At 47.0% G+C, this 26,818-nt stretch overlaps 1 protein-coding gene across 6 annotated transcripts in view; it reads left to right on the top strand.

Moving 5' to 3' along the window:
- The first annotated feature begins 4,845 nt into the window (after positions 1 to 4,845).
- LOC129194610 (plexin-B2-like) overlaps positions 4,846 to 26,818 on the top strand; it is a 72,329-nt gene continuing 50,356 nt past the window's right edge. For 2 of the 6 annotated variants that reach the window (XM_054799779.1, XM_054799781.1), the window contains exon 1: positions 4,846 to 5,126. Coding sequence is in view for 1 of the 6 variants with exons in the window: in XM_054799777.1 (XP_054655752.1) it covers positions 5,692 to 5,824 (133 nt within the window). In the remaining 5 variants the exon portion in view is untranslated. Of the gene's footprint in view, positions 5,127 to 5,527; positions 5,825 to 8,018; positions 8,119 to 19,840; positions 21,794 to 26,818 lie in introns of those variants that run through there. The other 4 variants (XM_054799780.1, XR_008573769.1, XM_054799777.1 and 1 more) reach the window with 4 other exon arrangements.

The raw sequence follows: 26,818 nt of genomic DNA on the forward strand, positions 1-26,818 counted from the left end.
CCCCAGTTTAGATCTGATGTGTTTTCAAAGTGTTCCTTTAATTTTAATTTAAGCTTCTGTTTGAGTCGGTAATTTGGCCGCTATATGCAGTCAGATATTGACCAAGGAAGACAAAATGGGTGGCCGCTGGCCGCGTTAGACGGGTGACTGCTATACACAGGGTCTATAACATGTACATTTTCTACAGGAGATTTGTCAATGGCCGCTATAGGCAGGTGGCCGTTCTATACAGGTGGCCGCTAAGACAGGTTTGACCGTAGTTCTTTTTTGTTCGTACCCTCGTCTATATCATATATTTTACTCTCTAAATCAACATCTAAATTTATGTCTATATCTAATACTTTCAGTCATCACCATTTATTTTCCTCTTCTAAATTTTTCTAATTCTTTAATATCTCCTATCATCCTAGCCTGAGACTCTTCTTGTTCTCTTATCCATACTTTACCATTTTGAGTCCATGTTGCCATGATGTTTTTCTCTTTTCTTAGCATCCTTGCTTCTTGTACAATATCTCCATTTTTTTTAGTTAAGTGTTCATTTAGGTATCCATTAGTTCCTTTCAATTTCTTTGCTTGCATTAACAGATCAATCCTCTTCTTTCTACTAATGAAACTTAAGATGATAACTGGCTTTTCTTTCTCTGTCTTTCTTGGTAGCACGTGACAAAAAGAAATATCTTCACTTTGGATGTTTATGTTCTTACTGTGCAGAAATCCCACTACTTGTTGTTCCAGTGTCAGCAGTTCCTCCCGTGGTGCATCTTCTGTTGTCACCCTGTTTACAGTTGCTCGTGCGTAGGATCGGTGTCGAGTTTCTAGGCCTTTTAATACCAAATTGTCTCTTTTTGTATATTGTTCCAATTCGTCCACCCTTTGCTCTAACACAATAATCCTTTTATCTTCCTCCATAAAACTTCAGTGAGTCCCAGGTTAGCGAAGCAATCGGTGCGTTAGCTGGAAGCTAACGCCGAGTTTCCGTAACGGTGAAACCTCAGCTTCCTCCTTTTGGTGGACATGCCAAATTTCCTCAGTCTTCTCAGGAAGTACAGTCTCCTTTGGGACTTCTTCATAATTTGTTGGGTGTTGTGAGACCAGGTGAGGTCCTCGCTGATGTGTGTGCCAAGGAACTTGAAGGTTTTCACCCTCTCCACCTCAGTCTCACCAATAAACAGGGGTCTATGCGGCTCCTTTTCCCTTGTTCTTGGGTCGATGATCATCTTTTTAGTCTTATCTGTATTGAGAAGGAGATTGTTATCATGACACCAAGCTATGAGGTGCTAAGCTATGATCAGGCCGATGACTGTAGTGTCATCCGCAAATTTAATGATGCTGGTGTTGTTCTGGGAGGCCACACAATCGTAGGTGAAGAGCGTGTAGAGGAGCGGACTCAGCACACACCCCTGTGGGGTCCCAGTGCTCACAATTCTTGAGCTGGATGTGCGATTGTGGACTCTGACTGACTGGGGTCTGCCTGTTAGAAAGGTAAACACCCAGTTACAGAGGGAGGGTGACAGGCCAAGTGTGAGGAGCTTATTTGTGAGTTTGTGGGGGCTGACTGTATTAAAAGCAGAGCTATAGTCTATAAATAGCATTCTGACATATGTGTCCTGGCCCTGTAGGTGAGAAAGGGCTGTGTGGATGGCAGTGTTGACTGCATCATCCGTGGACCAGTTCTGGCGATATGCAAACTGTAGAGGGTCCACAGTTGCCGCCGGGATGCTCTTTTTGATGTGGGTCATGACTATTCTTTCAAAGCACTTCATAACAATAGGAGTGAGTGCTATAGGGCGATAGTCATTCAAGCAGGTCACGTTGCTCTTCTTGGGTACGGGCACTATGGTGGTGGACTTAAAGCAGGTCGGTACAGATGCTTGTGCAAGCGACAGGTTAAATATGTCAGCAAGCACATCAGCTAGCTCTGATGAGCAAACCCGAAGTGCACGTCCTGAGATGTTGTCTGGGCCTGCTGCTTTTCGTGGGTTTGTTTTGTTCAGAACCCTGCGCACATCAGCTGATTTCACCATGAGAGGTGAGTCCTGTGTGCTCCCCAGGTTCAGCCACCCTCTCTGCTCATCAGGAGTTTGGGTGTCAAAGCGGGCATAGAACTCATTCAGCTCATCAGGAAGTGTGGTTTGGCTGGACGTGGCTACGCTACTCCGCTGTCGATAGTTTGTGATGTGCTGGAGCCCCGCCCACATGCGCCGAGGGTCTGAGGTGGAATAGTAGCCCTACAGCTTCTGTCTGTACTGTCTTTTGGCCTCTCGTATGGACCTCCTCAGGTCATATCTGGCCTTTTTGTAGTCCTCAGCGGTGCCCATGACAAATGTAGACAAACGAGCACGTAGCTTAGCCCTTACGTGCATGTACTCATGTACTCTACCTATGTACTCTACCTATGTACTGTACTCATGTACTCTACCTATGTACTGCACTCATGTACTCTACGTATGTACTGTACTTATGTACTGTGGTCTTGTACTCTACCTATGTACTGTACCTACATGTACTGTACTCATGTACTCTACCTATGTACTGTACTAATGCATTCTACCTATACTACTTGTGTAGTTGTGTACCAGTACTCGTGTACACAAGTACGTTCATTTGTGAGCATCCCACGTACTTGTGTGTAGTGTGGTGTGATTGCAGTGATGTCCACTGCAGGCCTTATTTCATGCAAGCTGTGTTTGTGTTGGAATCACAATAAAGTTGATAGAAAAAGTAACTTGAGTCTACGGTAGCTTGAAATGTATTGATGTGTGATTTTCTCCATTTAGATGATGGATTATGCGGTCCGGAGCACATCTTACTGCCCTCATTTACATACTCACCAATCATTCACGCACACACCTGTGTTCTAATGAGGTGTTTCAAAGTCTATTTGGGACAATACTGTAGTCTACACATGCATGAAGCCATGAGCGAGCGGCCTTGTGAGCTCATGTTAATGCACTTTGATTGGACCATCTTAAGAAACTGGACCTGTTAGTGAAGGGTTTGTGACTCAATAAAATGGACAGCTACACACCAACGTTGAATGTATTCACTAAGAAGAAAACATTTCCATTTAGCATTTATCTTTTCATAAACACTTGGAGTGTCATCAGACCAGATGATTGAGTCTACAAGAACAAGACGAGATAAGATTTTAACATTACTTTTCAGAAAAGTACAAGGAAAAAACAAAAAAAAGGAAATATATTGCTATCTGCTGATTTCATTTCTACAAGGTTACCTTACATTGCCCCTTAAGGCTACACTCTGTGTGTATGCCAGCGCCCTGTGACTATACAACCGTGGTAGAAGACCAGAGAGACCACTGGTGTCTAACAACGATTGTTATTCAAGATACAACCATGTGGTTATTGTAATGTGATTTGCTAGCCTGCCTGGTTCAGCCAATGAACCCTGGATCTTCAGCATGAGAGTTGAGCGTGCTAAGCATTGAGCAAGGAGCCCAGACAGTTAACCCAGTTGAAGTATGAAATACAAGACAAGAAAGTCTACTGGAGTCGATGAAGCGTCCTCCATCATCTTCTCAGCCTTTCCAAGTGCAGGCTGGCTTAAGTTCAAAAGAGCTTAGAGTAGAAATCCAACAAAGAGAATGAATCCCCATTGAAAGCAAACGGAAGCATGTCTTCTTCTTCTGCATGCTGTATGTGTTGTTATAGGAACTATGCAACATAAGACATGTAAGACATACCTTTCCCAGCCTGAGCTGCTTCCACGTGTGCGTCCATGCAGGAAGGAAAAAATCCCAGGTGAAGACCCCACCCCCTTTGATCGACTCCTTGATTTCACCGTCTCACTTCCTGTTGACGTCTCTTCCATGTCTGGAGAAGTTGCAGGTGTGCCAGTGCAGGACTCTCTGACGGTGAAAGGAATCCATCTGGTCTCACTCAGGATTGAAGCTTCTGGCTACAGTATTGGTGAAATAGGTTTGAGTTAGCTACATGACCTTTGACCTGCCCCCATCCATCCCAACAAACCATTCCCACCTCAGTATGCGGTGCAACGCTCAGGAGGGTTAGGAAACAAAGGTTTGGGCCTCAGTGTCAAGCATTACTTCTTCTCAGACTAATTCTCCAACAACAAAGCCTCCATTGTGTCCCCCGCAGCCCTGGAATCAGCAGCAGGGGTGCTGCACGCATAACTGGCTTTGACAGCACCAACACTCCTCCAGAACTCTAAAAGAACTCTCTAGAAGAGAAGAAGGTCTTTATGAATGTTGTCATCCGGGAAATCAAAGCATTGGAGGCCCATCATAATGTAGTAAGTTGTTTGCTGAATGTTATATTTGTATTCAAAGTTATAAGAAGGGTTCAAGACATGTTTACAGTTGAAACAAATCCCTACTCAGACTTTCAGTTTTATTGTGAATGTAAATCTGATACACACCCTATGTCAAGTGAAAGAAACACGTGCAAGATTGTACAGAAATAAGAATACGAACTAAAGCAGGAGAAACTGTTTTTATGGTGAACTATAATGTAAACGAACAAACAACAGTACGTAAAGCCGCTCAACCCTTCCCTGGACTCAGGGTTAATTTCCTTTCACCTACAACAGAGCTGTATTACACGGAAGAGTAATTGTGTGTAGTTTCCTTATTTGATTGTCAAAATTAAACATTCGATACTAGAGTATTGTTCCTGGACTCAATTTGATGATTAGTAATGTCATTCCTGTATGTGAACATATATTTTAGGGTCGTAATAAATGAGTAAATCCAGCGTAAACCGAACAAACCTAAATAAAGAAAAACGTAATACTTTTACTTCCAAAGACAAGCACTGGTAGTTCCGGTGTAGGAGGTGCATTGACACACTTGGCGTGAATCTCCAGCCAGTCAGACGGTGTTTAGGAGAAGCAGGAGGAGTAGAAGGCTGCTGCTGCCGGATAGAAGACCAACAAGCCTAAGTCGGTCACTACTGCTCGACGACGCGGTGGTTGAGTGCGCTCTGCCGGCTGGAGAGTAGTAGGAAGCAACTGGTGTTTACTGCTTTTCTTGGGAACGTTGTTGAACTTCTGCTACCGCAACTGCTGCCCCGCACCAGGATGTAAAAATTAGGAAGTTTTGGCACCACTTTGACATCTTTGTGGACAAACCGGACGACTGTACGAGGGTGAGTAAGCACACGAATCACCGCTGTTCGTGCTGTTTGCTATTTGTGACGCCAGGAAATAGTCTGTTTCTGATGCGTTTGGAAGCCTTGCCATTCCTGGCGAGGTTTGCGCAGCGCCGCACTGGACTCCGCTTACAAAACACCCAATTTATTCTTCTATTCAGTCTTCTATTTAGTCCTGTTTCGTCCTCTCCTCGGCGCTGGCCAACGAGGCTTTTGATGCTTAACAAAAGTTGAGGTGTCCACAAACTGATGAGAGATTTGGGATTGTTGACCAAGACGAGCTTTTTGGAGGAGTTTGAGATAGTTTTTTGGACTTTTAGCTTGAAGGGGAGGCGGAATTCTTGCTGCGTTGAATTTGATGTGAGTGGTATTTCCCACATGTACCTCTTCTTGTTGGAAGCTGTGATGTATGCCGGTACGTCCATTTTAGACGAGCTGATGACCTGCAGTACGCCAGCAAGTACTTGTAGGCGCCAGTCGTGCTGTTTAACTAGGCTTCGTATATGTACATTTTTTTAACGGAGTCTGGCGCGGAGAGCCGTGCATACGGGGGAACATTGGAATGTGTCTGGGACCAATCAGTACAGCAACATCTGGAGCTTCACATCGTCGGCTGATCCTGTTGAGCAAGTCCTCTGAGTGGTTTCAACACGAGCACAATGTCACCGTGGAAACACCTGGAACGGGAAGTAGAAGTATGAAGTGGAAGATCGTGGTTTCAAATGTGAGGTCATGTCAGTCATGTGATGGAGTAACGGCTATGACAACAACAATGTCAGGAAAATGACGCAACACTGATAAATCAAGTTTGTGTGTTTGCTGATTAGTTCAGTTTGTCTGCTGCTTCCTGCGTCACCTTTTTTTCCTTTGTTCCTCAGCGGTTAGCACTCTTCTTGATGTTTATTGAGCTGCTTCACCTGTGCGAGTGGAACATCTCGCTGGCTGCTGCTGCGGGTCACGTGTTGACGAGTTTACGTGTTCGTCTGTACGAGGGGAGCGTTGGCAAACTTTTGGAAATGAAAGCATGAGTGAACAGCACTTGAAAGTTCTGTGTGCTGGTGCTGTCGTGGAACACAGGAAGTGAGCGGCCAGGGGTCGGAGGTCACATGAATGCGGTGGCACACAGTCATTCACACGCTTTGGTTCCCATGAAAGTCATCTTGTGTTTACCACGACTGGAAATTCTCTAATATTATATAAATAGTTTGTTTTACTTTTCCTGAGAGGTTGCTGGCGTATCAAAGGAAGCGTGGCTGATGGTTGCGGGAAGTGGAATCGGGGCTCGTGTCAGCCTTGGCGGCGGAGGTGTTCTCCACGAGAACCAACAAAAGGCGACAAAAGAGACGGCGCTGGCAGAGGAGGAGATCCACAATGGCCGTGCTTCGTCTGATGAATTGAACACAAAGACGTAATGAGTTGCTTTTGTTGCACATGGTTGGTTATTCATGTGACATTCACACTGGATGCATCTTACTGCAGTGTTCTTCATGATGCTAACACAGCATGTACTGTACGTGCAATGGAGTAGCATGTTAGCTAGTTGCAGTCACCTTAGGGCGCGTTCACACCAGTCCTTTTTGGTTGGGATAAAACAGCCTTTGTTCGGTCAAGTGTGAACGCAGTCCAGGACCAAACAGTGGGACAGAAACCACATGAGAGATGGACTCCTCTAGTCCTGAGACCAGGCGATGTGTAGCAACACCCAACACAAAGCTTAGTGGAAATCAGCCAAAATAAGTTTAATAGAAGCCCACAAGCATAAATGCAGTCATTAAAAATACCACAGTCTTTCAAAGTTGTCAGAAACTCTTCATACCTCCACGTATCTCCTCATACTTCCTCATACCACCTCATACCACCTTGTATCTCCTCATACCTTCTCACATCTCCTTGTACCACTTCATACTATATATATATATATATATATATATATATATATATATATATATATATATATATATATATATATATATATATATATATATATATATAGTATGAAGTGGTACAAGGAGCACTTGATATATATATATATATATATATATATATATATATATATATATATATATATATATATATATATATATATATATATATATTTACTACTATATATTTACTATATATATATATATATATATATATATATATATATATATATATATAGCTCTGTCCTGGACGGTCCTCTGGACTCCGTGGAGGAAGTGGGGGAGAGAAGGATGTTGGCTAAGCTGACATCCATCATGAACAACACCTCTCACCCGCTACATGACACTGTTGTTTCCCTGAGCAGCTCCTTCAGCAGCAGACTGTTACACCCACGGTGTAAGAAGGAGAGGTTCCGCAGGTCCTTCATACCGACCGCTGTCAGGCTCTACAACACCTGCACCACCTGAACCATGTTGTAGACACTATGCTTTCTTTACACTGTTCTCTTTACTTGTCTTGCTGCTGTAACAAGTAAATTTCCCCGCTGTGGGATAAATAAAGTACATACAATACAATACAATACAATATTCACCAAGACATGTCAGCTGTGTTATGTATGTATGAGGTGTTCCACTGCCACCTGCTGTACGCACGTGGAATGCCAAGCTACACAGGTGCTCTCATCCTACTACAACGTGTTTAGGAGCAAAATGTTGAACAAAAGAAATGAAGCAGGGGAAACACTCTTGTCACAAACGCTGTCTAAACCAGGGCTGACTTTATCCACATGCTTTTTAGCTTTTTCAAATGTTTGGTCCTGACCTGAGAGCCGGACCGAAAGTGTGAACCCCCCCCAAGTGAGGAAGCTTGTATAAGTGTGCTGGTACAGCAGAGGACCCGAGTTTGTGTGTTTGGCACTTAGCCGCTATTTGAGCGTTCAAAGGTCGTGTTTGCCTGTGACAACAGAAGCAGGAGGGCAGTGAAGGCGGTGACCCCCCTGCTTCTGATGGACTTCTGAAGATCATTCATTTTCTACACAAGTACTGCAAGATTCTACACAAGTACGGCAAGTACATAATGTTTCTTCACAAGTACTGCATGTGCGTGCTGATTGATTTGCTGGTCTTGTTGTTTTTTGTGCTCTGGTCGTTGACAACACATCTGGGATGAACCACAATGGAGGTGTGTGTGCGTGTGTTTTAATGCTTTATGCGTTGATTAGCACTGTAGAGTTTGTCACATCCCTTTTAACGTTTGCACCAGGAGGTTGAAAGGTAGAATGAGGAATAGGGGAAGAGGTCATCAGTCACATGGTACCAGGTGATGCTGTCAGGAGGGTAAAGTGCTGCCACTGCAGGAACCCTCCAAACTTCCTTCTCCACGCCTTCCACCTTCCCTTTTTCTTCCTGTTTGCACAGCCTCATTGTCGGCTTCCTTTAGTCCCATTTCCACTCTGGTTCCACTCCGGTTGCACTCTGGTTCCACTGAGTGTGACATGACAGTGTTTACGTAAAAAGAAGAAAGAAGCAAGCATCAGCATCATTGTGTAGAACTGAGCGAACATTTGTGCAAGTTGAAGGTTGTGTGAATGTGACAGCTTAGATATGCAAATGTGTGTGTGAGTGTGTGTGTGTGTGTCTCATTAGCACGGTGTGTGCCGCACAGGAAGATGCCAAAGTCCCACACACTCCTCCAGGACACGTCCACTGATTGACACTCCATCATCCTATTAGTGTGCTGAGGTCGCTTGCCGTCCAAACAAGCCCTGCCCCCTGTGCCCCCACTTGTATGTTAATGTGCTGTGGATGTTTGTGTGCATCATGCCTATGTTTCATGAAAGCAGGAATATGATGATTGTTTGTTTGACATCCGTGTCCTGCTTAGAACCTGCAGGAACAATCTGCATCGTCATTGTGGGACACATCTCCTGTGCGGGCTCTGACCCACTTTTATTTATTTATTTATTTTTTCCATCCAAGTCGCTGATCAGAACCACGCAGGCGCCACTAGTGGCTTGTAAAGAGGCTAGCAGCTTGTGTTGCACCTTCTACTACACGTGTGTTTGCAACCTTTCCCACCCCTCTTCATTGCTCTGTAATCACACACACCTCATAGAACCTCACCTATTACACCCTTGTGTGTGCGTGTGTGTGTTCTGATGGAATTCCACACACACTGAGTGGTCCGGTTGTAATTCCGAAATGTTATCAGCTGGACGCTATCAGTAGTTCAGTGGCAGTCATTGGCTTGCCCACACATGCTGCAGACAGATAGCACGTTGATGCTAATTGCTAAACAGACGGATAGCACGATGATGCTAATTGCTAAACATGTTTCCTGTCAGGGGAAGGTCTCGGCAAAGATGGTGATGGCAGTGCAACTTTTAGGCTCATTCCAGAGAAAATATCCATGTGGATGTATTAAAAGCGTAGACAGGAAGTTGTCTCGCACACATGCTCAAACAAACATAGCGGTACCTAGGCCTGTCACAATAACAAATTTTGTTGGTCGATAATTGTGCTGCAAATCATCGTCCATAATTGATATTATCGCCAACATTTTTCAGACCATTTTTTCACGAATCATACGGCATGAAATGTATGCCATATAAGCAAATTGAATGGTTGCATTTCTTTTGCGATGTGGCAAGCAACACTATCTGTGATAGTGAACTATTTTGTTTATACAGTATTTACATTGATGTCCAAATACCTCAGTAACCTGTCGGGACGAAGGCTCTGCTGCACCTCCAAGGGTAGTTTTTTTGGGAAAACTGAAAAGGATGGTTGTGTTTCAGGTGTGCATAAAAGTTGGTCGTGTTCTCCTTCTTCCTCCTCACTACTTTCCAACAAATGAGACATATCCGTTTGTCGGTGGCCTAGCGGCTAGCATGTTGGCCACACAGGAGATTACGAAGATCTGGGTTTGAATCTTTGTTGACCGTTTCTGTGTGGAGTTTGCATGTTCTCCCCGTGTGTGTGTGGGTTTTCTCCTGGTACTCCGGCTTCCTCCCACATTCCAAAAACATGCATGTTAGCTTCATTGGAGACTCTAAATGGTCCATAGGTATGAATGTGAGTGTTTGTCTATATGTGCCCTGCCATTGGCAGGACACCAGTCCAGGGTGTACCCCGCCTCTCGCTCAAAGTCAGCTGGGATAGGCTCCAGCATACGCACGACCCTAGTGAGGGTAAGCTGCATGGATGATTTGTCAGTGTTCATGCGCTCACCTTGTTCATTCTGTTTAAAACCTAAATATTCCCACACTTGTGTTTGCCTTAGAAACCATCGCTTCTGTGCCTTCAATAATGTTAGTGTATGCTTTCTCACCAGGCTAACTTGTTGCTAGCTTGCTGCTAGCACTCTGTACCCACTCACTAATAGCCCCGCCTCCACAAAGAGGCTGAATGAGAGGAGGGTTGACTCTCTCCCTTCATTCCACTATAGAACCAAAGCGTACATGCAGAGTGAAGCCTCTTGTCATCCAGCTTGTGTGGTTTAGAGACGCGCAGATGAAGCACACATGCATACATGCACATGTCAGTTTATCAAAGGCAGCATAATTATTGACTTTTGATTAATCGATTCATTGATTATTGTGACAGGCCTAGCAGGACCCAATGCTCGTTGAGAAGAGCGATATGTGTTATCATGTGCAGTCTCAAAGTGTCCAATAAGAATGGCAAAAAGTAGCTTTTTTTGAAAAACTAAATCCACAGAGTTCTGAATACAGTGGACGCCCCTACAATAAATAAATAATCCGTTCGGAGAAGCTTTATGTTATAGTGTTTCTATGTTATACGAAGCGTAAAATACATGTAAATAGCCCAATCCTTTCCAAGACCTTCCCAAGCTCACCCCTTTTGCACTTCAAAATATTCAAAGTCCACCAAATATGGTGGGAAAATATAAGAAAACGTTAGCATAAACATAGTAGAGTAACATTTCAAATATGAAATAAGGTAATAAATAAGATTACTGTAAATGAATAAAACTGAAAAACAAAAACAATCCTACCGTTTACGAGATATCTTGATCAGGAGCGCAAGTGGAGGCAGGATAGAGGAGGAGGACGAGCCTTAAAGAGTCTAAGAGTCAGCTGGTCTCGCAGACAAACGCACACGCACTACACGATAATGCTGTGTGCCAAATTTTAATTTGTAACTTAACTTAATTGTTTAAGTTAGTTTCAGGGGGACTACGATGAGGAAGGAGGTTGAAGGGAGAAGCCTGTCTCTCACACAAGCTCACGTACGTGCTGTATAACTCAGCCAATGAGATGAGAGCGTAGGCGGTGCCCCGATAATCAGCCAATGAGAGCGTGATGCGTCAGAAGGCATCACCAAGTGTTAGTGTGAACTTGTAACGACTTGAGGCATAAATAAAGTTGATTCGAAAAAGAAAAGACTTGCACTGACTTGACGCTTTGTTATATGGAATTTCTTCTGTAATTCGAAGCAAAAACTTTACATAAATTCTTTATGTTCAGTGGAATTTATGTAAAAGGAGGTTCGTGTTATGCGAGGTACTACTGTACTTGCTAAACATAACAAATAACAAAGTGGCCACATTGGCAACACTGATCCCTCCTGCTACGTCTTCTTATTCTCTGGCAGACCAGGCGTGTCACAAGATCTTGTGAGGTTAAAGCGTGACAAGATTTCTCATTCAGAAAAAAGCTGTGTGGTGGGCGCTAGGCCTGGGATGATGATGATAAATAAATAAATGAATGAATCACACAAGAAATGAAAATGAAGAGGATAATCAATATATTGTCACATGCATGCGTGTCTGGCAGGAAGAGGCTTTCAGCACCTTGGCATGCTTCTTATATAGAACAACGGCATGAATGAAGTTAGCACTTTTATCAGTCACACAGTCCCTTTGCCTTTGTGGGTAGAGTCGGGGCTGCTAGCAAACACAAACAGTGCAGGAGAGTGTAACCTAGTAGAAATTGTATTAGTAGATTGCAATATATTGCCATTTATTTTTTTAATTGTGCTTTTCTTATCAAGAAAATTATCAAATTCTGAAGAAGTCCCAAAGGAGACTGTACTTCCTGAGAAGAGGAAATTTGGCATGTCCACCACAATCCTGAGTTGCTTCTACAGATGCACTATGGAAAGTGTCCTTACCGCCTCCATCACTGTTTGGTACGGTAACTGTACAACACGTGATAGGAAGGCACTCCAGCGGGTGATCAAGACCTCACAGAACATTGTTGGGGTAGCCCTCCCCTCACTGCAAGACATTTATAAAACTAGAGTCCTACGAAGAACACACAACCTCATCAAGGACAGCACACATCCACAACACTCATTATTCACACTCCTACCGTCAGGCAGACGCTACAGGAGTTTGAAGTCCAGGACCACAAGGCTGGCAAACAGCTTTTACCCACAGGCCATCAGGCTTTTCAACGAAGCACTCACACACGCCGCACGCAACACACGCACACACTCATAGCACTTTATTTATTTATTTATTTATTTTTGGAAATTATTTATCTGTATTAATGTCTCTTCTGTTGTTGTTGCTTAATTTATTGGTATATATCAGGAGTCACCAACACAGTGCCCGCGGGCACCAGGTAGCCCCCCACGACCACATGAGGCGCCCGTAGGCCTGCTTTTCATTCAGGTTTTCAGTTAATAATGTGAGAACACCAGAAAGAAATGTATTCTGAAACATAAAATGTTAGTTGTGGATACCAGCATTTTGTGAATGTTTTGGTAAAACAAGCATATTTGCTTTGTTTGGATTGAAATAAGGTATGAAAATCATTTTCTACAAAAATGAGTAGCTCGCGGCCATTTTCATTTTCGAAAAGTAGCTCTCGCAAGAAAAAACGTTGGTGACCCCTGGTATATATGTTTATGTTCTTATTCTTTCTTGTGTTTTCTTTCTTTTCTTGGGAGAATGAACAGAATAAGAATTTCATCGCATAGTATAACTGCTGTTTTACTATGCACATGACAATAAAACTCTTCAATCTTGAATCTTCTTAAAAGTAACGTTCAAATCTTGTCTCATCTTGTAGATGTAATCTCCTATACCCTCTAGTCTTGTGAACCGAGTGTCTGGTGACACCCCTAGTTAAGAAGTTGAGAGTTATGATGCCATCTGCTGTACGGGCTGGACTGTAAGACTTGCTACATTGTCTGTCTTGTTGTAATGTGTTGGTGAGCCAGGGCAGACACAAATACATAAAATGCACATTCATGGTCATCATCATGGCCAGGAGGGAATAGGAAAGTACCACCACACGTATGACTAAGCTCCCAGGTGATGTCACCTGACAGGAAGTGTGAGGCGACCTGTCAGTCGACAGATGTGGGCACGCAGGAACCACACGATGACTCGCTCTTTGTGAAATAACGACTGTCGTGTTGTTATTGTTGATGTGCCGGAAGGTGTGTGGCTCTTGTGAAATCGTCTTCCAAACATGGCACCTTTTCCAACGATGGGTCACATTTCTCGAGTCAGCAGAAAGAGTCCAAAGTCCAAAACGTGATTGTGTTTTCCCCCCAATACACCAAGTATGGTCCAAATAATGAATGGCCTGTGACAGTCTGTTTAAAGTCCAGAGGCAGCGCAACTGGGAGACTAAAGCCCTAAAGTCTTATCAGTGAGAGTATTGGACGAGGAGTGTTTGTTTCTAGGGAAGCTGAAGAACACAAAGGCGACAAGCCATTAGACGCAGGCGGCGCTGCATCTAATGACTTTGGGAGGAAAGGCAAGCTCGGCGGGAAGCTTTAATAGGATGGCCTGCAGATGAGGAGCAGCCGGATTAGACTTTATTTCACCTTCTCAACATCATTATGGAAATACACTCCTTCTGATTGCTTGGCACAGACTGTTTGTCCCCCTTACAAGTGTGTGGGAGTGAGGAGTGAACTCCAGTACGGTCAGATGATGTTTCATAATCCATGTACCACATGGCTCACATTATGCTGCTCTGCTGACCTTTCACCTTGGTGCCATTTTGCAAGAAACACAATATTTGTAAGACAATAAATCTTCCCTCCCTTAGCAGTTTAAATCAACACAATGCACGGTGTCAAGCCCCGCACTTTTTAGGTGCATGGTACTCCGAAGGGAGGGTGCCAGAAAGTGCTGTGGATGATTCACGTTTGGCGGTGTCACGAGATCTTGCCAGATTAAAATGTAACAAGATTTCTCGTTCAGAAAAAAAAGCCTCACAATAATAAATGAATCAATAAATAAATAAACGAGAAATGAAAATGAAGTGGATCATTTTGCCAGCCTCTGTATATTGGAGGAAGAGCGTCCACTCTGCACATTCATTGGTTAGAACAACAGTGAACAGAGTGACACCTCTGTGGGGGGAGACGGGGCCATTACCATACACGCTCACACACTCTGTATGTGTATACAGAGTGTGTGAGTGGAGCAATGCAAGGTAAAATAGTAGAAGTTAAGAGGGAAAAAGATGCTTAAAAAGCCAAACGGCACAGCCCCCATGTGGGAATATTAATCATGAGCAACCAGCCAACCATGCCCAACTTATTCCAAAGTAGTAGCAACACAGCCAACCTGCCCACCTCATACGTATCCACCCCACCCGGGTTTCCCATCTGTGAAAAAAGTAGACATGGACGTGCAGTGAGATGTTTGGTTGGTAAAGTAAAGGGAAACAGAGCGGTGCAAAACGGTGTGTGTTCACAGAAAGTATTGCAAAAGAAATGCTGCTCTTTCCTACGGTTGAAAAACCAGCATTGCAAGAAATGCTGCAAACGTTTTGTAGACAAACGCCTTTACAGAATGGAAGATGACATATTGACACATAAGTATTGTATATTATTAGACATTATTATTATGATATATTATTGGTTTGGTTGAGGATAATATTGTTTAGACAAAACGTAAACATTATAAAAAATGAAAAAGTTTCTTTGTCCAGTCCAATCCTATTTCTTCAGATGAATGTTGCCTCATTCTGAGGGACCTCACCTCATCTGGTGAGGTGGGAGTCTCATGACACCCCCGCTTCACCACTTTTCACTCAGGATGGGTCCTGGTGTTAAAGGTCCAACAGGAGAGCTGAAGATGTTCTACTTCAGGAATAAATGTTTCCATCATCTGCTCTATGACCACCACTGGATCAATGTTTCACCTCTTCCACGGGAAACCCCCACTGTCTCCTTGGAGTTCTGCATGTCTGTGCCGTGACGTCATCGTTAGTTAATGGAGAACAGACTGGCCAAGCGTCCTTCCTCCTGCTTTTCCTAACGTGAACATGGCCGTGGGTGAAAGCAAAGCTCCGCCTTCTCCCGGCTGATGATGATCTGTTTTTTCTGTCTTCTTGTCAACAAAAATCCCAGCCGTCCGCATTTTGTGCACTTTCCAGTGTTCCTCTGAGCTGTATCGTTGTCCAAAAAACACATCATCCTCCTCATCAGCACAATGAAACACTCCCACTATTGCTGTCCTCAACCAAACTCCTTCTATCAACACACCCCACTTCTTCAATTCCACTTTCTCTTGGAGATTAATAAAGTATCTATCTATCTGTCTGCCTGTCGACCCAGCCAGGTGGACTCAAGTATTGATCAGATTCATTACTAAGCCATTTTGGACTTGAATTGGATGCTTTTGGCTTTGAGGAAGCTCCTTTTCTTTTCCAGTAGAACCCGCTTTTCCTGATAGCCCTCGGGCTGGCTGGCCTCTGTGGGCATGAGTGGTTGTTGAAATGGAAACAGGAGCTGACCTTAGCCTGCACTTTTACTGGTGACTTTGTCCACAGACATGAGGAGAATGGGTCACAATAAAATAGTTTCAATGTCTGACAAGCTTTCCCTTTATTTCTGCAGATTCTTATTTCTTCTTATTAGAGATGCACCATATCTTTTTCACTCACTTCTAAACCGATACCGATAACTTTCTGCTTCTCAAGATCAATATGATACCAATAACTTTTTTTTAATATCTACTTTACTTATGTAGATGTAAGTGTAGTTCTTGCACACCTATAGGTAAGACGGAACGGAACAAATTATTTTGTTGATTAGTTGATGTATCATGACATGACATAACGACTAGCACATAACTACTATCAGGAGAACGAGTATAGAGGGGAAGGAGCCGCCTGCTGTGGCCCAGCAAGGTGCACTGTATTCGGGCACACGCTCCGAGCAGCCGGTGTGACGCTACGGAGGTCAGGAGAACCTCAGTGGGATTTTTTTCCCGTCATTGTGCAGCATTTGGTACAACTAGCACATGAAATGAAAATGAGCTCAGGGGTAGTTGTGACAGGCCGTTAACGTCAGAGGCAGGAGAAAAAAGGAGTGCTTGATTTGCTCACCCGCACAGTACGGGTAATCCTGCCTCATTAGAGCATTTTTAAAAATGATTGGTTATCGGAGCTATTTTTAATGTGGAATTTATCGGCCTGACGTAATTCCCTCATATGGTCTGAAAATGATTGTGCACCCCTAGATGTTCTGTTTTCGTGTGATGTTACAGGGGTTCCCCTAAGATCTTTTGAAGCTGTGGTGGTGGGCTGCATGGGAGGCGGACTGCCGCCGCTGTCACTGTGGCACGAATTAAAAAAAAAAAAATTCAATTTACTGTCTGTACTAGATTGGGATTGGTATTGGTGTTGACATGAAGAAGCAAGGAAGGCTGGTGTTAAAGAGTCATTCATCTTAAAACGATTGAAAGGTGACCTTTAAGTTGACTGATTGCAGCATTGAAAGATGACGCCAGCCAGTAGCAGCACTCGTTGATGATGTCACCCCACGCCTTGTGTGATCACTGACCCTGGCCTGCCATGACTCAGCACTTTTTTAGGATTACTGCACATGGGCTATCTCCCCTGGGTGGGAGGGTGGTTTGGGTTGCCCCTTTTATTTATTTATTTATTTATTTTTTTAAAAATTATTTTATTTTATTTATTTATTTTACAGTATTTTATTTTACCGATTTATGTGTGTGGTGTATGTGTGATAGGTGGGAGCTGCCTTTTATCCTCCGGCGCCTGTGGCTGTCCCCCGGGTGACTGGGGGCGCGGATGTGGGGGTCGCGGATGTGCGGTTTGGGCTCGGGGTGGGGGGTGCGTGGTGCTGGGGTGGGGGGGATCCCTTGCTTTCTCCCTTCAGGGACGGGGCCGCTGTGGCTTGGTGAGTGGGGCGTGTGGGGGCCGTGGGCGGGTGGGTGGGTGGATGCGCGTGGGAGCGGGCGGCGTAGTGTCCATCTGCGTGGTGCTTCCCGGGATCGGCGGGGGGATGCTTGCTCCGGGGTGGGGCGGTCGGGGGGTGGCTTTGGCTTGGGGGTGGGGCTGGCGGGCGGTCCCTGCTGCCTGCTGGTGTCTGGCTGGTCCTTGCTTCCGGGCCGGCGGTTGTCTCCCTCCCTCCGGGGTTTCTCCCTTGGCGTGTTGGTGGATGGGCGGGGGGTGGGGCGGTGGCCGGTCTGCGGCGTGGTGGCGGGCGGGGGCATCTGCTTGGACGCCGGGCTGGGGGCCGCTCCTCTCGTGGGCCCGGTCGTGCGGTGCTTGCTTCTCTGTCCCTCCCTGGCGCCTCTGGCCTGCGTGCTTCGTGGGTGTGGCCGTGCTCCACTCTATGTGGGGTCTGGTGCTCTTGTGGTCGTCGTGGTGTTGCTCCCTTGCCGGCCGTGGGCGCGGTTCCCGCTGTCCTGGTGGCGGTCAGATCTGCCTTGGGGCGTGTGGCTGGTCCGTGGTGTTTGGCGGTTTGGGGGTGGCGCTGTGGACGCTACCTCCGGTGGGGCTCCGGTGTTGGGGGGTGCTGGGGGTATCGCCTCTGGGGGGTTGGGTGGGCCGGACTGGGCATCCTGGCGGGCCGGGTAGGGCCTGTGGTGTGTCCTGCGGCCTGTGGCTCGCCCGATCCTGGGCTGTGGTGGGCGGCCGGTCGGTCGGTCATGTCCTTGGTCCCCCCCCTGCTCGGTTTGGGCGGCGTTGGGGTGTGGGGCCCCCGTCCTTCCTGTGCCACTGCACCACCTCACATATATATAGGACTTTGGGGGGTGGCCTATGGTCGGGCGTGATTGGGGAGGGGAGCTGCCTTGCGGGGCTCCTTTGCCACTGACCTGTTGCCCCCCAATTTTAATCGCAGAGGAGACACTTAGGGTTTGGGGGGGCTGGTCAGGTGAGGGGCCCTCCGAGCGGCAGCTGTCCCCCGATTTTAATTGCACCATTAGCTATCATCCACATACACCCCATATACATGCACACAGATACACCATCCTCTTTTATTTTATTTCCTCTTTTATTTTATTTTCTTTCTTTATTTATTTTTTTAATTGCATTATAGACACAATCACACCTTATCACATACACGGGTAGGGCGGGCTGGATTGGGGTGCCTCGTACACCTCGGCGTCTGCCCGCCAGGGTCGGCGGTGTGGCCGGGGGCCCGGCCGTCGCGGTGGCTCGCCCGGGGCGGCCTGGCCTGTGGGGTGCCCTTGTCTGGTTCGCCTGCCCTTCCCTGGGGTGGCCCTCTGGGGCCTGTTGATGCCGGGGCTTGCGCCGGGGGGGGGGGGGCGGCTTGCGGTGCTGCCCTGGGGCCGGGCCCGCTGGGGGGGGTTGTGCTCTGCCAGGCGCTTGGGCGTTTGTCGCCGTTGCGCTTTGTGCTCTGCCGGGCCGCTGTCTGTGTCCTCGCCTCCCCCGGTCTGTCTGTGGGCTTGTCGGGGGTGGGGCTCCGGTGCGCAGGTGGTGCGCTGTCGGCTCTGGTGGCATGTGGCTGGTCTGGCTTCTGGTGGTTTGTGGGGGCCGTCGGCTGGTCTGCTGCTGGTCTCGCCTTCTCGGCTCTGGTGCTTGGCCTCCCTGCGGCTTGGGGTGTGGTGCTCCCGCTCCCTCTTCGGGGTTTGCTGGCCCGCGGGTGTCGGTTGGCGCTTTGTGGTGGTTCGCCTGGCTGCTCGCCCGTTTTCCCGCCTGCCTGCTCAGTTTCCCGCTTTCTTCCTCGCTGGCTCCCCTGTCTGCCTTGCTGGCGGCGTCCTACCGTTGGGAGGGTGTGGCCTGGTGTCTTCCTGCTCCCCGGCGGTCCGCGCTCTCCGCACCTGGGTTCTGGATCGTATGTCTGGGACCCCGGGGTCCTCGGCTCCGCTGCTCCTTGGGTTACCAACGGGGGATAGGGTGGGGCTTCCGGGTGTCGGGCAGTCGACCACTGTGTGTGTGTGTGTGTGTGTGTGTGTGTGTGTGTGTGTGTGTGTGTGTGTGCGCGCGCGCGCGCTTGAGTAAGTAGGTGTGTGTATGAGCGTACGCGTAGGGGCGTAGGGGTGTGTATGTGTATAGGAGTGTGTATGTGCGTGCGTGTGGGTGCGTAGGAGTGTGTACTGTATGTGCGTGCGTGTGTGCACTTTTATTTATTTATTTATTTTAGTTATTTATTTTTTGGGGGGCATACAGGGGTTTGCTCCGTGGGGTCGGGTGCTGGGTGATACATCTCTGCCGCCCGTACCTCCGCCGGGTGGGTGGAGGGTGTGCCTCCTGCATCCCTTGGCGGGGCGGCCCTGTGTCGGGGGTCGGGCGGGGGTTGGCCCGGGGCGGGCTGGGCTCCGTTCCCTGGGGGTGTGGGGGGGGCGGTGGGCGGGAATTGGCGCTTCCGGCGCGGGCGGGCTTCTTTCTGGTTGTGGAGGCGTCTCTGGGCCTGCCGGTTTGTGGCCCCTGGTACCCGTCTGCCTTTGTGGGGTGTGATCTCTCGCTGGTCTCAGGGGTTGGCAGTCCTCCGGCCCGCTGGCGCCCTGTCCTTGGCTGGGATTACCTCTCTTCGGCCCCTTGCTGGTCTTCCCGGGGGGGAGGGCTCTCTGGGCTGGCTCTTGGGGCACTGATCTTTGTGCTGCCTGCCCCTATGGGCCTGGTGACCTTCTGGTGGCCGGGGCCCGGCCTGGCTATTTGGGGCGGGGCTCTCTGGGAGGTGAAGGCGGCCCCTTTCCTTTCATGCATTCTCAGTGACAATTACACGCCCACACATTCCTGCACCTTTATATATATATGAAGTCTTCCTCACATACAGAGATACCTGTACATATGCACACTCACAGTACATACGTACTTCCCCACATTACTCACTGAGTTAACCAGGGTGTTATTATGTTGTTGGTTTTATTACAGCGACGGTGATATCAGCAGTATGACTATATATGTATATATATTTTTTTTTTTACAATGATGTGCATTACAGTACTTTTCATTCTGTTCACTATCATGGATAATCATTTCATTACTACAATTATGTGTGACTGTTTCAATGCGGTATTATCATTGTGATCACTATCATAGTTCATCATTTCATGACTGCTATTATGTGTGACTGTTTCAATGCAGTATTGTCATTGTGATCACTATCATAGTTCATCATTTCATGACTGCTATTATGTGTGATTGTCATTGACAGCTTTGTCATTGTGGTTGTTGATATTGTTTTGTCCTTATGTCCTTGTTCGTCTTTATAGTTGTCACAGACATTTATTTGCTGATGTCGTTCTGTATGTTTCTGTTGTTCTGTCACTATTGTTGTTGTTGCTGCTGTTGTCCTTGTCTCTTGTCTCTCTTTTTTTGTTTTTGTCCCCCCCCGTTTCCTTTTCTCTTCTTCTCTGTCCCCTCCTGCTCCGGTCCGGTCGCTCCAAATGTGCTTTCTAACAAGCATCAAGGTTGAATAAATTTTGTATGACAGGACACTTCTCCCTGGCAGAGTAAATCTGTTGAGCACTTGACGGCATTTAGATCTACAATTCTATCTGCTTTAAAGGCTGGACAGGACAGGGGGAAAAAAAAAAAAAAAAAAAAGGATTACTGCACATGGATAACTTTCTGACTTCAGTCAGCCACTTCCTGTTGGCGTTAAAAGCGGGAGGAGCCACTCAACATCCAGGTCAGCGCTACCCTGCCCACATATTTGACTTCTGTCAGAGCAGAACCAACCGGATTCTGAAGGCTCCCAGCGTGCCTTGTGTGTGTGTGTGTGTGTGTGTGTGTGTGTGTGTGTGTGAGACACATTCCTCAATACACGCCCTCTTCACATGTCACATGACACCACCTTTAGTATGATAGCAGCTATTCCAAGAATTCTATCCCTCCTTTATGGGATATCCAACCACTGGAGCTTTTTGGGAATACCAGTGATCCCAGCGTCCCCAAGGGCGTAACTTAACACCACTGGTGTCTGTCTGTTTGACCACGCCCACTAGTGATGTCACACACCTTGATTGGACTACAACTGCTTCCCTTTGATAATGATGGGATTAGAAATGGAATAAGGAAACTATGGAAGATGGAAGGATGAGGATGGAGAACAATGAAGGTGCTTTTATTTCTCCTTATAGTCTAGATTTCAATTTTTATACTTTTATTCTTTTCCCCCCATAGCTGCACTACCTCCTGTCCACTCAACAGCTTCACATCTGCTCATCTAAAGGGCGCATTTCACAAAGGGTCTCCTATTACACACACACAAGAAATACATCATCTCTCATTGCGTTTAATACTGTAAATCATTACTCTTATACTCGCAATCACAGACCTTCTGCAGCCTTTGGACTTGGAAACATAGTGTGCGTGCACACGTGTGTGTGCGCGTTGACATGATGCAGTGGCGATGTGGTTGTTTTGCCTTCTAGCAGCCAGTAAGATGAAGTAAAGAGGGTGAGAGGTGAAGTGGGTCAGCAAAAAGTGTTTTAGTAAACCCACACTCCCCAGGACAGGCGTGAGCAAAGATACACATCCTTGCACGCGTCCCAGTTGAAGCTTGGCACGACGGTCAGTTCAGGTAGGAATTGTTCAATGTAAGATACATTGGCTAAATGCTACATGCTAACAACTGTTGATATGCTTCCATGTGAGCTAGCATACATGTTGATGTCCACAACATCTTCAATGTTTGTTTTTTTTTCCCCCCCAAAATGGTGCCGTGTGAGTGGCTGCCGGTTACAGCAGCTCTGTACTTTTCTTCCACCTTTTAGTGTTTTTATCGTATTTTAGTCTTCTTCTTACTTTTTCATTTGTTCGAGTGTGCAGCTATGGAGGTTCATATTGTTACTTTTCTAGTCTGCGCCTTGATGCTCTTTGAACTTTTCAGTTCAACTGTGGGAAACCTCTTCAGCCACGGCTGCCCATTCAACCAAGGCTCAATTGTTTACACCCGGGATCAGCTGTTAGCCCTGTGCCACACACCCCCTCTCTGCGTGGAGAGGCCAGAGATCCCCAAGGAGCTGCGGAGGAGCAGAAGAGGATGCAGGTCGGGAGTGAAGTGCAAGAAGTGGAAAAGACGGTACAAGCCATGTCTACCGTCTGTCATCATGGGGAATGTAAGATCTCTCCCCAACAAGATGGAAGAGCTAACGGCACTGACCCGACTGCAGAGGGAGTACCGGGAATGCAGCCTCATGTGCTTCACGGAGACGTGGCTGAGTGAACTTTCTCCGGATTCACATGTCACAATGGATGGATTCCAGCTGGTACGAGCGGACAGGAAGGCAACGGAGAGCGGTAAGAAGAAGGGAGGGGGAATCGCTGTGTTTGTGAATGATAGATGGTGCCACCTGGGACACATCTATGTGAAGGAGCAACTGTGCACCAGAGACGTGGAACTGTTAGCGGTTAGCATGCGGCCGTACTACCTTCCGAAGGAGTTTTCACATGTTATTGCTATGACTGTGTACCTCCCTCCTTCAGCGGTCACTGCTGCAGCTATAGAGCAGATCCACACCATCGTCTCTCAACTTCAGAACCAGCACCCCCAATCCCTCCTCCTCATCTCCGGTGACTTCAATCATGCTTCCCTGTCCTCTGCTCTTCCCACCTTCACCCAGTATGTCAAATGCCACACTAGAGACAATAAAACTTTGGACCTCCTGTATGCAAACATCAAGGATGCATACACCTCATCCCCCCTCCCCCCACTGGGTCATTCTGAGGAGGCCTGTGAAGCAGTGGTCTGAGGAGAGCAGTGCTAGGCTTAGAGACTGCTTCCAGACAACAGACTGGGAAGTGCTCTGTAGTCCATGGCATGCCCATGGCAGTGACGTTGACAGCATGACACACTGCATCACAGTCTATATAAACTTCTGTGTGGAGAACACTGTGCCCTCCAAGTTGGTGCGGTGTTTTCCCAACAACAAACCCTGGGTGACCTCTGTGATTAAGGCCCTGCTGAATAAGAAGAAGAGGGTCTTCAACTCGGGGGACAAGGAGGAGCTGTGCAGAGTCCAGAGGGAACTCCGGCATAAGATCAGGAAGGGGAAGGACTGCTACAGGAGGAAACTGGAGAAGCGGCTGGAGGAGAATAATGCCAGGGAAGTCTGGAGAGGCCTGCAGACCATCACAGGCCATGGTAAAGGAGTGGGGAGAGACCAAGCCAGTGGGGACAAGATCTGGGCAGATGAACTTAATCTGTTTTTCAACAGGTTTGAGTCTGCCCCCCCCTCCCTCCCCTACCAACTCACCACTCTTCACCCCCACATCCCCATCCCAGCCATCCTCTACCCCCCTCTCCATAACTGATGATCAGGTGAGGAGTCAGCTGAAGAAGATCAAGGCAAGGAAGGCCCCGGGACCGGACGCCATCAGCCCTAGAATCCTCAAGGACTGTGCTGACCAGCTCTGTGGAGTTCTCAGGCACTTGTTCAATCTCAGCCTGAGCCTGGAGAAAGTCCCGGCCCTGTGGAAGACCTCCTGTGTGGTCCCAATACCAAAGACACCGCGTCCCAAGGAGCCTAACCACTTCAGGCCTGTTGCCTTGACCTCTCACCTGATGAAGACCATGGAGAGGATTATCCTGCAGCACCTGCGGCCCCTGGTGGGCACTCAGCTGGACCCCCTGCAGTTTGCTTACCGGCCTCGGATCGGAGTGGACGACGCAGTAATCTACCTGCTGCACAGATCACTGCTACACCTGGAGGACAGCGGGAGCGCTGTGAGGGTCATGTTTTTTGACTTCTCCAGTGCCTTTAACACCATCCAGCCGTCACTACTCAGAGTGAAGATGGAGGTTGTGGGAGTAGACCAACACCTGACTGCATGGGTTATAGACTACCTCACCAACAGACCACAGTATGTGAGGCTCCGTCACTGTGTGTCTGACATGGTACTCTGCAGCACAGGTGCCCCTCAGGGTACGGTGCTCTCCCCTTTCCTCTTCACCCTCTACACCTCGGACTTCACACACAACTCCACACAGTGTCACATCCAGAAGTTCTCCGATGACAAAGCCATCGTTGGTTGTGTTTCAGAGGGGAACGATCTGGAATACAGGACGGTCATCAGGGACTTTGTCAGCTGGAGTGAGCTTAACCAGCTGCAACTCAACACCAGCAAGACAAAGGAGATGATCATTAACTTCCAGAGGAAAACATCTCACTTCACACCGGTGAACATCCAGGGAGCGGACATAGAGTTGGTAGACAGCTACAAATTCCTGGGTGTTCACCTTAACAACAAACTGGACTGGTCCGTCAACACCCACGCCCTCTACAAGAAGGGCCAGAGTCACCTCCACCTGCTGAGGAGACTGAGGTCCTTTGGTGTGTGCAGGACTCTTTTACGGACCTTTTATGACTCTGTGGTGGCCTCAGCCATCTTCTATGCTGTGGGCTGCTGGAGAGGGGGCAGCACGGACAGGGACAGGAGCAGGATCAATAGGCGTAGATCAGGAGAGTGAGCTCTGTCCTGGACAGTCCTCTGGACTGCTTGGAGGAAGTGGGGGAGAGAAGGATGTTGGCTAAGCTGACATCCATCATGGACAACACCTCTCACCCGCTACATGACACTGTGGGTTGCCTTAGCAGCTCCTTGAGCAGCAGACTGTTACACCCACGGTGTAAGAAGGAGAGGTTCCGCAGGTCCTTCATACCGACCGCTGTCAGGCTCTACAACACCTGTACCACCTGAACCATGTTGTAGTCAATATGTATTCTTTACACTGTATTCTTTACTTGCGTATCATGCTTGCTGCTGTAACAAGTGAATTTCCCCGCTGTGGGATAAATAAAGTACAAATACAAATACAAATACAAATACAATACAAATGTGCAAACAATTTGAGATCAGAATTGTTCTGGCTCGGCCCTGGCTTCACCTCATTATCAAGACTAAGAGCTGTGGGTTTTGGTCTCAGTAACCTGCTGAACACAGGGTCCAAATTAAACCTCAAACCACTATTCCGATTCAAAGATGGGTTCTGTTGTTTGACAAAAATAGCTTCCTTTACTCCTCTTTCAAACCATCTGTTTTCTTTGGCCAAAATATTTACCTCGCTGTCCTCAAAAGAGTGATTGGTAGCTTTAAGGTGTAGATGTACTGCTGATTGAGGACCACTAGAATTGTCCCTGCGATTTTGATAAAGCCTTTTTTGGAGCATTTGCTTAGTTTCCCCAATGTAGTGCTCTTTGCATTCCTCATCTTTACAGTGGATGGAATAGAGGTGAAGCCAGGGCCGAGCCAGAACAATAGATGCTAACGAGCCAGTATCAGAGTTGTTCATACCCAATTCAGGGAGCGACACTTCCCTTTTATCGGAGGTGTTAATAGCAGGATAGGATTATACCACTACTCCGCCCAGGCTTAGTGTAAGGAGCCAATAGGGGGAGGGTGTTGGCACACACATTCCGCCCACTCTTACTGTATTTAAGGCCTAAGCTACCAGCACTTATTAGTTCGCTGTTTTAGAATATTTTTTAGAGGATCGTGTTCAGTCGGCACACAGAATGACACAGACACATCAAGGTATTTTAGCCTAAACAAGGGCGTATTTATTTAAGCATCAACACACAAGATATATGATTGCAGCGAAAAAGCCTCTTACCTACGCCAACAGAGTGGAGAGCCAACACCCGTGGAAGAGTTCGCGTCAATCGGCTGGGCGTTCGATCACAACCCGCAGCAGACTCCGTCTAGGTGTTTTCGCTCTCCCCTCTTTATACCAGTCTGTTCGTGCGAGCGTGAGAACGGGGTGGCCGGCCCCGAAACTCAGGCATTCGCACGCAGAGTTACTATTTTTTAACAAGCACCTGGTAGGCAAGGTCAGCAGACATCCAGTGGGAAGTGAATATTCAGAACAACATAAACCCTTTCTCACATTCGTATCAGGCACCTGGTAGGCAAAGTCAGCAGATATACAGTGGGAAGTGAATATTCAGAACAACACAAATCCTTTCTCACATTCGTATCAAGACAATAATAAGATACAGTGGGAAGTGAATATTCAGAACAACACAAACCCTTTCTCATATTCGTATCAAGACCATAACAAGATACAGTGGGAAGTGAACCCTTTCTCACATTCGTATCAAGCACCTGGTAGGCAAGGTCAGCAGACATGCAGTGGGAAGTGAATATTCAGAACAACACAAACCCTTTCTCACATTCGTATCCTGGGAAATGAATGTTCAGAACAACACAAACCCATCACCCTTTCACATTCCACTCTTGATGTTCTGAACATCATTTTCCTCAATTCATAAAATCTTCATTATTCATCATGTTCCCCTCCCAATTATTCCAATTAACCAGATCGTGTTGCACCCTCTCAAGTAAATCCGCCCGTGTGTCACAGACAAATTCACCCCAGCATGTCAAGTTGACCTTTTACAACACATCTGTTGAGGTGAAAACATCACATACCCGCCTTCCTACTCATTCCACTCTTGATGTTTTCACATCAATTGATGTAACTTTCCCAATGATCAGGCAAATCATACAATAACAAACCTGCGTGCGATGTATAAGGCTGAGTGGTGTAAATATACTGTCGGTCAAGGTTCATATGATGCAGAAATGCCTGCCATAACTCATTCTG

Source organism: Dunckerocampus dactyliophorus, chromosome 15, assembly GCF_027744805.1.
Source record: "Dunckerocampus dactyliophorus isolate RoL2022-P2 chromosome 15, RoL_Ddac_1.1, whole genome shotgun sequence".
In the NCBI taxonomy this organism is placed as follows: Eukaryota; Metazoa; Chordata; class Actinopteri; order Syngnathiformes; family Syngnathidae; genus Dunckerocampus; species Dunckerocampus dactyliophorus.